The sequence below is a fragment of the Pseudopodoces humilis genome, chromosome 3 (genome assembly GCF_049639895.1).
Source record: "Pseudopodoces humilis isolate 2021_Gansu_Grassland_sample_001 chromosome 3, ASM4963989v1, whole genome shotgun sequence".
NCBI lineage: Eukaryota > Metazoa > Chordata > Aves > Passeriformes > Paridae > Pseudopodoces > Pseudopodoces humilis.
This window is the reverse complement of record NC_142202.1, coordinates 15,577,277-15,590,390: the sequence shown is the minus strand read 5'-3', so window position 1 is coordinate 15,590,390 and position 13,114 is coordinate 15,577,277. Positions and strand designations below refer to the sequence as shown.

The 13,114-nt window shown below is 49.9% G+C and overlaps 1 protein-coding gene across 1 annotated transcript in view; it reads left to right on the top strand.

Moving 5' to 3' along the window:
* Positions 1–13,114, top strand: part of GALNT14 (polypeptide N-acetylgalactosaminyltransferase 14) — a 92,495-nt gene that overhangs the window by 64,140 nt on the left and 15,241 nt on the right. Inside the window, exons 6-10 of the mRNA XM_005523277.3 lie at positions 619–740; positions 5,111–5,198; positions 5,848–5,932; positions 7,321–7,424; positions 11,824–11,950. Of these exons, the coding sequence (XP_005523334.1) occupies positions 619–740; positions 5,111–5,198; positions 5,848–5,932; positions 7,321–7,424; positions 11,824–11,950 (526 nt within the window). The remainder of the gene's footprint in view (positions 1–618; positions 741–5,110; positions 5,199–5,847; positions 5,933–7,320; positions 7,425–11,823; positions 11,951–13,114) is intronic.

Sequence of the window (13,114 nt, the reverse complement as noted above, 5' to 3'; positions counted from 1 at the left end):
TTTTTGTTTTTCTTTCTCACAAATGCATGCAAGCAATCCATGCCCATCTCCAAATTATTCCAAATTCATCATCGTGGCACTGATAAGTCAAGCACCTTGAAAAGCCAGCCATCTTTCCTTGGCAGAAAATGTGTTTCCACTGAGCTGCAGATCAGCGGTGCTCTCAGGGTGGGGGAGAGATCTGGGGCTCACTGGGACACAGCAGGAAAAATCAGTCTGAGAAAAGCTTAATTCTGGCACAAGGTGTTCCCACCCTCAACTCTTCTGTCTCATTCCCCACTGCCTCACATCTCTGTTAGATTTGTTGTCTGCAGAGGGTCATGAAAGCATTTTGAGTCACATTTTGAACCAGAAGGTGACAGTAGAACTAATTGTGCAAACTACATATTGGCATAAATGCCATAAATCAGTAACCTTGGTGGAGCCATTTATTTCTTTGGGGATCTTGGGAAATGCTTGGCATACCTTGCAGCACTGGAAAGGAGACTGTGAACCTGGACCATGTTTTATCTGGGTGGGATTTAGGCAGGTTAAAACCCAGGAGAAGCACGAGTGGAGGAGGCTGGGGATGTTACCCAGCCATCTGGGCAGCAGCTGACACGGTGTGTCCCTGAGCAGGTCTGATCCGGTCCCGAATCCGAGGGGCAGATGTGGCAAAAGCAGGTGTCCTGACATTCCTGGACAGTCACTGCGAGGTGAATAAGGACTGGCTGCTCCCTCTGCTGCAGAGGATCAAAGAGGTGAGTGCTCCTGAGAGACCAGAGTCACCTTCAGGGGATGCATCCCCAGTGTCCCCCTCCTCTTCCTCTCAGAGGGCATGACCATCCAACCATAACCAGCTACATACAAGCATCCAAGTAAGGGGTACAAAGAGGCTTTTTGGGGTACAAAGTGGCCTTTTCTGGTCTTCCTCCACCCAGCAGGCAGGTGAGGTGTCTGTGTGACTGGGGGAGCATGTGGGTGGGTGGGACAAGGTGTCTCCCAGGGCAGTGGGACTCTAACTGGCAAGCACAGGTTGAGTAGTGATAGGGGAATACGTGGGCAGTGCTCCAGAGAGATTTTAATTAGGCTCATGTAAGATGCTCAGTGATGATGATTTAAGGGAGTGACAGCTCCTTGAATAGGGGCCGAATTTAATTTCATGCAAATTAAGCGCTAATAAATTGATTTAATAGGATTTAAATTCTGCTGATTTGGGAGCAGACAATGACATTTGCCTTTCTCTGGTGGAGGCTCTTGCCAGACGTGCACACAGAGGCTGCTGGCGCCTTGTCACTCCAGTCAGGGGAGCTCTGTGCCCGTGACCTGCTGGCAGCAGAGCACAGGGATCGAAGCCTTCAGCTCCAGTGCAGATGCACCATCCTTTCCCTTTCCTGTGCCTCGCTCCTTCACCCTTGCTACACCTCTGGCTCCTGATGGCTAGTGTTAATTACTCAGCACTTTTACAACTCCTGAGTTGCATTGACATAAGGGCAGCTGAGGAGCAAGGGGAGGCTGAGGTGGTGGGTCATGGAAAAACCTGCCTGGCTGGTGTTCACAGTGCCCCTCACCTGAGGCATCCTGCCTTTCACACCTGCAGATGTGACAGCTGTGATGGCTGGGCTGTGCATCCTCTCTGTGTGTCAGTGAAGGGACTGGGGGAAGGGGGCACAGCACCCTGTGGAGGTCAGGTCCCTCCACATGAACGAGGCCAGTCGGTGCTGCTGGCACTCGTAGCACAGCCAGCGCTGGAGAGGTCCCAACCTCGGCTGGCAGGCTGGCCACAGAGCTGCTGATAGATGGAGATGTAATGAAAATGGTCTTTTCATATCATCGATTGTGCCTCCGGTGAGTTATGAGAACACGTGCTGTGATGTCCCACTGGAGCCTCATGGCTGGCCTGGCCAGAGTGGGGTTCACTTCTAAATTTGTCAGCATCACTTGTTCCTCTGGGCTTTTTAAAGGCAGGCATTCCCTGCTTTTTGCCAAAGCCCTGCTTGTACTTCAGTGAGGAGTATCCAGAGCAATTTCCTCGTTCCCAAGCAGGCCTTTTGATGTGTTTTGTCAGGAGAAGGGCAGTGAAGGTGGCAGGAAGGGGGCTGGCAGATCTGCTTTCCCACACAGCTCCAGGACGGTGCCCCATGTCCCGCACCCATGGGGTAGGTGAGTGTGAATGCCACGTGCAGCATCACCAAAGGAGTTCTAATGCCTTGTGGTCTGAATGCAGGATCAAACATGCACATCACCTCTGTGAACTCTTCTGGATTGAATCTTTCCCCAGCTGGAAGTAAGGCAGTCTGGAAGCTTGCAGTGCTGCTCATACTGCCCTGACCTTGTCCAGTATCTCGCAGCCTCAGGCAGCAGGGGAGATGTACTACAAAGAGCGTTGAGGAACCTGCAAAGCCAGAGGGTTCCCGCTTGCCTGCTTTTTAACTGCTCACAGAAGCTGCGGGATAAGGGCAGACTCCATGGTCTCCTCCCAGGCCCACCGTACCCATCCTTGCCAGCAGGGTTACAGTATTGATCAGTGAAGTGTATGAAATGTTACTGCTGCCACCTTCAGGCTGTGCTCAAGAGATGGGCTCCCTGTCCAACTGCTCCATGAGGATCAGCTGCCTAGGAAGAGCATGTTCTCACTCTGTTGCTCCTAGGAACTATCTGGTTAGTGCTAATGTGGTTTAAATTCAAGCAAACAAGTGCTGAGTGCCTCGAAGCACACACATCACTTTTGCCACCACAGCCCAGCCATCCCATGCATCACTTCTCTTATTTTCTCAGCCAGAGCAGCTATTCCTGCCACTTTCCATGCTAGGAAGTGCCAGAGCCCATGTGTGCCACCATGCACCCGTGTGGAGGTGCCCCTCAAGCTCCACCTCGAGCCTTCCCAGCAGCTGATGGTTTTCCTCCCCACCAAAGCTGATGCTCACTGGTGGGTGTGGGCAGCACATAACCAGCATATGGATTTGGAAACAATCAGGAAGAGCAGGTGATGGGAGTGTGGAGGAAAGAGAGAGGTTCTGGGGGATCTCAGCCCTGTGCCTGGGAGAGTGTCTGTCTCAGAGCAGCAGTGATGGTCAGTGTCTTGCACCAGCATGTTTGCAAACATGTGGTTGAGAGTGTGGGCCTGTGGTCTTATTTTTACTTATGGAACAAACATCTCTAAAGCTGTTAATGGTGCATTTCAACTGAGTAACTTTTCTAAAAATGTAATTATCCATCCTGAGATATTTTTACAGTATGACTCAACAAGCTCGCCCCAAAACTGGATTTGCAAACAGTACTGGGATGAACCAAGAATGGTGACCCCCAACTCCCAGCTCAAATATCCCCCAGTCTGGTGCTTTCCTGGGAAAAAGGAGACATATGAGGGGCAGCCTGCCTAATCTTTGCCTAATCCTGCTGTGGGGCCAGAGGTGGAACTGTGGTCCTTTTTGTTTACCATTACAAGGTCAGGATGTAGAGGCTGAGAGCCACGCTGCAGCCAAGGTTCTTCAAGGCTGAAATGTATTTGTTATCTTAAAGACCATTTCCAGAGTTTTTTGCTGTTGGTTTAGATCCGTACATAGGTGTGTTTGAGAAGTGCATTGCAGAAATTAATTCTCAGGTTTGTGAGAGAGACTTGGAGGTTTGGGTGTTGTTAATATTAACATGCCCTGGTATGGGTGGGTATCAAAAAAAAACCAGAAGGATGAAGCTGCCTATAATAAGATCTGGTGCTCAGCCCAAAATAAATCATAGCAACAGCTCTGTGCTCTTGAGCATGCCGTGCTTTTCTTTTGAGGGTCAGAGAGACCTTCATGAAAGCTGAGTAAATATAAATGTTCCCAGGACCTGGCAGGGAAAGTGAGGCAGGGAGAAGACAGCACTGCTCAAGGGTAGCATTTTGCAGTAGTGCACTCAGCCCAGATGTGACGGGGATTTTCTTACAAGAAGTTGTGCCGTGCAGTGAGTAGCAGTGGAATTGAAAATTGGGGGTGAGTGTCAGCTAGCTAGATGTGCTCACCAGTAAGATGCTTGAGGGGCAGGTTTTAAATGAGTGGATGCAATGCTCAGCACACAAAGCAGATGCTTCACTTAAAACCTTCCCCCTAGCCTCAGGCAGTTAAAGGATGCTTGGCTGTCCTGGGCTATGACAGCTTGGGGGGCTCTGTGCGGGAGCCACAATGGATTTGGTGGGTTTGAAAGGCCCATCGTGCTTGGATGTGGCTTGTGTTTCCCCGTGTAGTACAGAGGTGCAGCAGACCTTGCCCTTTCAGTGAGATGTTTGACTCACAGAAAGTGATGGTGAGACCCCTGGCTTGACCCTGTTATGGAAATACCAAGTATTTGTCATGCTCAATTGGAAAATCAGCTCTAGTTCAGCTCCCAGCTCACGGCCTTTGGTTGCTTCTTCCTACAGCTGAATTTGAATACTTCTTTGTCAGGACTAATTTCTAAAACAAAGTCTTTCCCCAGTGAGAGAGCAAGCCCAAGTGTGCTCAGATGCTTTCCTTTGTATAGCTGTGAAAAACAATTTGATCTGGCGAGGGTAAAACCTTGAAGTTTGAGCTATAATTGGAGTTTGGGATTTTTGAAAAGAAAAAGGGAGATAAGAGACCAGTCAAAGCTGTCAGAGTCTCTTCCTCCTGTAGATATTTTTGTTCATAACTGTTTGTATAATCTCTTTGCCCATAACAAGATGTTAATTAAATCACCACCAACTATTTTGAATAAATCATGTCTTTCTTTTTTAACCCTTTCACACCTTTGGCAAAACCAACTGTACTGCCATAGTTGGTGCATTTAAAAAAATACCCATATTTAAGCTATTTGGCTGTGTTTTTCCTCTGTCATTTCAATTGCCTGTTTGTCACTTGGACTTCTGAAATCCAGTTAAAAGAATTTAAGGAAAGTGAAAGGGGAATATTTTGGTGAATTTGCAAAAGGCAGAAGGAGCTTTGCATCCAGCCCAGCTGGGTGCCAAGTACAGGCACAGTCTGAGGATGAGGAGGCAGTGAAGGGCGCTTGTCCCTAGCAAAACCAGGTGACACCAATGTTTCCAGCCACTTGGTGTCTCCAGGAGTTTGGAGTCCCTTGCCCAGTTTGAATGGTGTCATCTGAAGTCATGGGTGTTTTTGGTTCTGCTTTGCAGGATCCCACCCGAGTGGTCAGTCCTGTTATTGACATCATCAACCTGGACACTTTTGCCTACGTGGCAGCTTCCTCAGACCTCAGAGGAGGTAAGTCTGAGCTTTGTGTGTGTCCTGTGGGCATCCATTCCATGGTGGGAATGTGCACTGGCCTTTGCACCACATCTGTCTCCTGCTGCCTCGCAGAAAAGCACATTAACACTGCTCAGTGCTCCCGCTGGCTGCTCCCAAGCTACCCCACACACAGGCAGGTGTGGCGTGGGGAATGTGCTTGCTGCAGTGGATGAGGCAGTCAAGCAGGAAAGAAGGGTCATGTCAAAGCCACCCTGGGTAGCACTGGAAGTGACAGGAGGAGATGAGAGATGTCTAGGCAACAACTGGAGGATGCAAGTGCACTGCTTATTAGTATGCCTGGGCTATTTGTAGCACATAGTATCCATCAGAGTGTGCTTCTGTGTGCACAGGGGGACTAGGTTTCAGCAGCAGCTTTAATTCTGACTTTTCCTGCCTTTGGAACACTCGACTTTGAAATTGCAATGCAATGTGTTGTTTCTTGTTCATATGTAGTAGTAAAATATCTTAGGCATTGGACTTTTCTCTCAAGAGCTGCATCTCTGTGGCTTAAGTCATTTGAAAGTCAGGAAAATGTTCCATCAAACACAGCTTCCGCAGCCTGCATTGCCTCCTAATCCGTATCAATTTCTAATTTCCCCATGGCATTTCTCTACTCTGGTTTTAGGTTTTGACTGGAGTCTGCATTTCAAATGGGAGCAGCTTTCCCCGGAGCAGAAAGCCAAACGACTTGATCCCACCGAGCCCATTAAGTAAGTCAGGAGGGGGAAGGAGGCACCCGAGTGAGGCAGTACAGGCTTTTCTCATGTGTGTCCCCGTGCACCACAGCAGTGTGCAATCTCTTCCAGGACAGCTTCGAACTTCTAGTACCTCTAGCAAGCTTCTGGCTAGCCTGGGTTTTGTAGTACAGCTTCACCTTCCAACACTGAAGCCTGAGAATGCCACAGAGATAGAAGGGGTGTGTTTATGGTTACTGGGGTTTTGGTAGTACTAAGGATTATGGTTAGGGGAGAAGGCCAGTGCTGTAGACAGCTGCTTCTCTCAGTTCACCTACCACTTATAAAAATAAGGCAGTGTCCTCAGCCCACATGATAAGCTTGGTGTCTAGTCCAGCCTTCCCAGATCAGTACTGCTCTTCTGGACCTCACTGAAGACTCCTCCGAAATGCAGATGTACTGGAGAGAGAGCCAAGGTGAACAGCAGAGGAGGTGCTATCTGTCCTCATGCCATGGAATGGAGGGGATCCTTCATTCTGCTGGACATCTCTGCTGGCAGCAAGCCTGGTGCTGGTGTCTGCAGCCCCAGCCAGATGTGAGGCATGGAAGACACCAAGTGCTGGGAGAAGCTCAGGGCCTCAGAGGGCTCCCAGGGGACAAAAGCACTGCTTCTCCTTAGGATGCTGCTGTTAACAGGAGCTCTCACTGGCTTCCCAAAGGCTGGCCTTGTATTCCTGATCACACTGCTGTGTAGGGCACTGTGGAGATCAGCCTGGGCACAGCATTCCCCCCAGCTCCTCCCAAGCCTATACTGAGGCATCCACACTGTCTCCAGTTGAATGGGGATGGAACTTGTGCCAGCAAACAGCAAGTCTCCTCAAGCTGTCTTCTGGGTCTGCTCTCCTCCCCCCCTCCCAGGCCTTCTCTGTGCAGTTTTCTTAGCTAATCCAAAGAAAGAAAAATAACCCTGGTTTGAAATAAAGATCACACAGCTAGTGATGGCTTTTAAAAAGCCCTTCTGAATTGGCTCTGCCTTCCTCTCCCCGGTGGAATGGTGCTCTTAATAGGCTGGCTCCAGGCAAAAAGCCTGTCTGAGTGAATATCCCCGAGTGCTAAGTGCATTTTTGATGCTGAAGCCTACAATCAGGGCTGTGAACTTTGGGCTTGTAGGAGTTGTGCTGACGGGTGCATTAGCCAGTCATTAAGTGCCAGGCAATTTATGATTGACAGCCTTGAACACCAAGGCGGCTGAAAGAAAGGCTCAGATGCATTTTGAGGGGCTTCATCCTTCTCTTGGTGAGAAGGTGACACATAGGTAATGTCCTGGTCATGGAAGAGGAGGCAAAGGGAAGGGCTGCTTCTGTGCATCCAGGTGCTGCAGCAGTGCTTGAGAATGTGTCCTCTTCTCCTTGTCCATTCTTCAGGACACCCATCATTGCTGGGGGGCTGTTTGTGATCGACAAGGCCTGGTTCAACCACCTGGGGAAGTACGACAGTGCCATGGACATCTGGGGTGGGGAGAACTTTGGTGAGTTGTTCTTCATCCTCCTATGCCTTGCTGTGTTGGCTTCCCTTTCTGAGTCAGGCCAGATGGATACAAGGTCATTTCAAACTTCACTTTGAATGCTCTAGGTGGTTTCCCTCATTTACATTCATAGGTTGTGGTCTTAGGAGAGTGAGAGATCCAGCAACCACGAATGATGGGAAGTGAGCAATTGTAGGTACTTGGGACTGCCTGCCTTCCATGCTGCTTTGATTTTCTGTAGGTAAATAACCTTCAACCACACAGTTTTCAGCTTTGGTGTTAGCAACAGATGAGAAAACACTACGTGCACCCTCCCTGATCTTATTTTCTCCTTAAAAAAGCAAAGAATATGTCTTACTCCATTAATGACAGCATTTCCAAGCTATGAACTGTGATACTAGTCCCTCTTTGAGTTTGCAGAGTACCTGATACTGTAGGTCCATCAGCATGCAGCAAACAGGTGGCAAAGTAGCAGGGCTGCTTCCATTCCAGTACACAGGCTGTATCCATTCCTGTATCCCTGGGTGGCTGAATGGTGCCTGGCTTTCTGTGATACTGTCACTTTTCCTGCACCAAAGAAAAAGGGTTGAGCTGACCTAAATTCTGTCACCGCTGGCCCTTATCATGGGACAAGATGGACATAAAGAAATCTCCTGCAAGCACACTTGAAAGGGCACATGAAAGAGGTAACAGCCTGTCCCTTGTCCCCTTGTAAAGCAGAGCTGGATCAGGCTGGACTGTTCTCCCTTTGAAGCTGCAGTGATGCTGGGGATCAGAACAATACACTGTACCCACGAGAGCAGGGGGAGGCACTTGATGTCAGGCAGACAGATCAGAACCTGGCTTTAGTAGCTTGCACCTCTGGGGAATGGGGCTAGCCAGGAAGGAAGGCTCTTGTGTCGTAACACACACTGCGATGCTGTCAGTCATCCAGGGGAGCAGATGCTGCCGCTTTGCAGTAATCCATCCGCTGCTTGGCACTGGTGTTTCCTTCACATGCCTTGTCCCTCTAGATATATTTTATTTATTTATATCTTGTTATGCAGTAGGAATCTCACTCTTTCGTGCTTTCTCTGTGTGGGCGGGTATCTTGCCTGTGGGCTGACCCGAAGTATCTGAGTGGGGTGGCTGTGAGGAAACCTGGGAGGGGAGTGGCAGCACTCCCACCTCTCCTGCTGGATCAATAGCCCAAATAAAGCATTCAAGAAGGGAACTAGACAGGAGAAGAGCAGGAGGGGAACTGCCATGCTGTGCCTGACCTGCTGCCTGTGCTTGTCATTTGTCTCTGACAGCAGCCAGCAGGAGCTGCTCCTGGGAGATGAACAGTGACAGGACAGCCTGCTCTTGGGGGAAGCTCCATCCTGGCAGCTTGTCCCATGCCCTGTAACAGAAGGCATTGTGCTCCTTACACCTGGTTGTGGCACATCCTGCAGAGGAGAGGTTTCCCTTACTGGTGCTGTGCCCCAGAAGGATGGTCCTGACCAAACATGCACTAGCAGTGCTGCAGGGTGTACCAAGGCCTCCTGTGATAAAGCAAAATCAAGGTTAACACGGCAACAACACAGTGCAGGTCTGCATAGCAGCAGGGCAGATCCCATCTTGCCCATTGCCCTGGGAGCAGAAGCATGCCTGGCTCATAGCTCCATCTCCTGCAGGTGCAGTAGTCAAGGGCAGCTTGTCCCATCTCTCCTTTGCACCCTGCTGGCTCTGGGCAGGGAATGGATGGCAGGAGCTGACCTGCTTGTTTTGGGCACTTAGAATGAGCCACAGTCTTGCTGATAGCTTAATCCTGAGGGGGAGGAGCAGTGCTGCTCTCTTTAATGGTACTGAGGGGGCAGCTGGAGGGGGCTGGAGGCTTCAGGCAGAACAAAAGTGAGTGCGTTTGGCTTTGAAGGAGGACACTGTAGGTGTTTTGTGTCTTAAATTTACTGAATTCCCTGTAAATGGGTAGTGGCAGGAAGGACTTGCAGGCCAGCGAGAAGTGCTAGAGGTGTTTTGCTGAATGAAGGCCAAGTCCAGCACAGCCCAACGTGTACTGCTCACACCCTTCCTGGGGGTCACTTGGAGGGGCCACGTCCACTGGCAACATCTCTTGAGGGTCAAGGGAACACTGTTGGTTCCTGCTCCCTTGGCTCCCTGACCCTGTACCATGCTTTAGTTGGTGCTTCAGTTTGCCTTCCCTTGGGACACTTAGCTCCTGGCTGCCTGTCAGAGACCTTGTTTGTCACCTGCCATGGATGGCTCCATGAGTGATCCCTCCCTGTGGAAACCTGAGCTTTTATTGTTTCTGCTGTACCTGGAGCAGGCTCTGCAGGGTACAGCTAGCCTGAAGCTGAGAGCTCAGACTCCTCAGCATCTCCTGTGCACTGTGTCCTCATTCTAGTTCACAGTACACAGAGATGACCTCTTCATTAGGCTTCAAAAAGATCAGGCAAGGACTGAATGGTGCGAGCATTTCCCTTTTAGCACATCAGGGAGCTGCTCTTCTCGCAGAAAGACCGGAGGAGGGGAAGGCAGCTTGCAGTAGCCACGCTGTGCTCCACAGCTGCTCAGCTGGTTGTCCCCTTGTGTCAGGTGTCCTTGTGACTGACACAGCAGTGCCAGCAGAGTGGCCAGTGCTGTGACACACAGACAAGTGACTGCAAAAGCCACGTGCAAGGGGAGCCAAGAGCAGCAGCTTAGAGTGGCCACATCCTGCCATAATCTCATTTCCCTGCAGCTGTGATTAAGGTTGCTCCCAATATAGCACCAGGATATGGCACAAGGGCACGTTTTATTGGCCTCTTAATACCCAGCACTGGGGAAAGCGGTGAGGCTCCAGCTGCTGTTGGCAGCTCTTGCATGTAAACACAACAGGGAAGGGAAGGGGAGGGAATTTCTGGAAAGGAATACTGCTCCCTGCTGTGCTTTCCCACCCCTGCCATTGCTTGTCCCTGCTGCCAGGGCAAGCTGTTGGGGATGGGATCAAAGCCTTGGATTTTGGACCCAGGCATCAAGGCAAGAAGGCTTTGCAGCTGTGTCAGCCTCCCATTTCCCTCAGCTCAGGAGCGGGCAGGTAGTGCTGGGAGCAGGATGGGAGTAACATGAACCTGGCTCCCACCTCTGCAGCAGCTCAGGGCTGAGCCGTGCGTGCTCAGAGGGCTTTGGAGTTCCAGGCTCCAGTTGGCCTTTGCTCCCTGAAGCTGTGAGCTGTTTTTGGAGGGATGGAGGTTTTGTAAGCCAGCAGTGCCTGCCCTTGGAGGAGGAGGAGGAGGAGTCCTGTCCACACTGCCCAATTGGCCTTCCTGCCACAAGTGCTTGTCTTGCCAGCATCCGATCTGGGGACAAGTCATCCTTGTGCTGGCGTATATGAGGGGACTGATGGGAGCACAAGCTGGCAAAGACAATGGGTGTTCTGCTGTCTTAATTCTGTAGTTAAATGGGTGTGTGTGGGAAAAGGAATTATTAGTTTTGAGGTAGATACATGCTACGTGTAGCTCTGCACTGTCAACAGACGATAAAATAGGATTCAAAGAACTGCAGAAGCCTTTTCATTTTCATTTCATCTCTTTTCCAGGCTGATTCTATCTGAGCATGACTGTCTGACAACAGAGCTACAGATTCATAGCTTCATAAGCATCAGGGCCAGATGGACCCATTAGATCAGCCATTCTGCTTACCCTTCCTACCTCATCCAGCTCCCTGCCAAGAGCTTTATTACTTCTGGTGTCAGTTGTGCCACAGGCTCATTTTCCTTGAGAAGGGCCCTGTGGGCCAGCCACAGAGTGGCTTGGAGTGACTGGGAGACATTTCCCATACTGATAACTTATCCAGATTTTTGGGATAATCCCTCCCACCGCTGACCTTTGCCTGTGTGAAGGTGTGTGCCTTACTTGATTGCAGCATTGGCACTGAAGGCCCAGAATACCTGGGAAGGGTAAGCTGCTGTCCATTTTGGGACAGGCGATGGATGCACAGCTCTGTTCACTTTGCAGAGTCAATGGTGGATTCATAAAGATAATGACAGTTGTAGTCATTAATGGAGAGAATTCATAGCCTCACCTGGTGAACTTGATGGCCCTTTGGAGGGAAGTGACTCTGAAACAGGCAGTGCAGAAGTAATAAGGGAGGCACAAAACTGGCAAGAGGATTCTGCAGTGTATGAAAAGGGACCTGCTTACTGTCTCATGCTCACCATTGTGATAGCACCTGCTGTGCTTGAGACAGGTTTCAAGTGCACTGACTTCAAACAGCTTGCAAAGAAGCTTTGAAATGTGCTTTTAGGGCCCTTGTGCCTAGGAAAGCCCGTTTGGTAATTGATTTACCCTAGTTTAATGTTGCAGAAGATGAAGTAAGAACTAACACCAGGATTCAGACTGCTTCAGGACAGAAAGACAAAGTGCTGAAGCTGCTTCTCTTACAGAAATCTCTTTCCGTGTGTGGATGTGTGGAGGGAGCCTGGAAATCATCCCCTGTAGCCGTGTTGGACACGTCTTTCGGAAGAAACATCCGTACGTCTTTCCAGAGGGAAATGCCAATACATACATTAAGTAAGTGGTTTGTGCTTGCTTTGGTTTTTTTTGTGAAACAGCCTTGTATGGAGTTGGGGAGCAGAGAAGACAGGCAGGAAAGTTTGTTTGGAAAACTTTGAAATATCCTTGGGCAGGCATTTCTTGAGCTGAAGAAAATGTAAGTCAATACATCTGTCCCATAGGATTTCTCCAGTGTCGAGAACATGACAGAAATAGGACATTTATACGGTAGCTTTCATCAGCACAGAAATGGAGGGATGGCCCTAGCACATCCCTGAGTGCTGGCTACCGGAACATCAAATGGTTTAGACCTTGAGGTCATCAGAAAACATTTCTAATGACCTGAAATCAGGCTGCCAGCAACATCTGTCAGTAGCCAGTGACCTTAGCTGAGGGCTCAGTGTGGCTCAGCTGAACCAGAAAATTTGGTTCTCAGTGCCTCTCTGGGATGGGAGCCACACATCTTGCTGGAGTGGGTGGCTCTGTCTCCAGGCTGGTGCTGTCTCCTTAGCAGAGGCAGCAGTGGGGGGCTACACCTGCTGGCGTGGACACCAAAGGGACTGCCAGGGCATGCCAGCTGAAGGGCACCTCACCTCACACGCAGGAACAGAGACTGAATCAGGTACTGAAAGAGCTGCCTGAAATGGGCTAAGATCCTGGAAACACCAGGCAAAGAAGGGGGAAATCCAGAAGTGGGAATAGGCGTGGGAAGGATGATCAGAGCAGCTAGTGAGGTCAGGAAGGATTTCCTCCATTTTTAGAGTGTGAGGCTGAACATTGTTGCTTAAGTGAATGACAGAGAAAAGCACTGGGGGCACTTACAGTAAATGCAGGGTTGTTTCTGAGCTAACCTGCAGCTGTGAGTGCTTTCACACCAGGCTTTCCTTTTAGTGTGGGCTTCCCACTGTTAGAAAGAACCAGTAACATTTGTGAAGACCCACGTGTCTGCCACAGGGTTACTGCTGACCCAGGCTCTCTGCAGCTTCCTCAGCCTTTGCTTGAGACAAGGGGGAGTGCAAATTACACCTCTCACTAACACCTAATGTGTGATTTCCAGGCACACAGTGTGTGGAGCAGAAAGGGGATGGCGGTGACAGGCACAGGGCTGGCATCAAGGAGCAGAGCACAAATTTGAGAATCACTAGGAGGGTTCTTGCTTTCAGTAGTGAAGCAAGACTACTT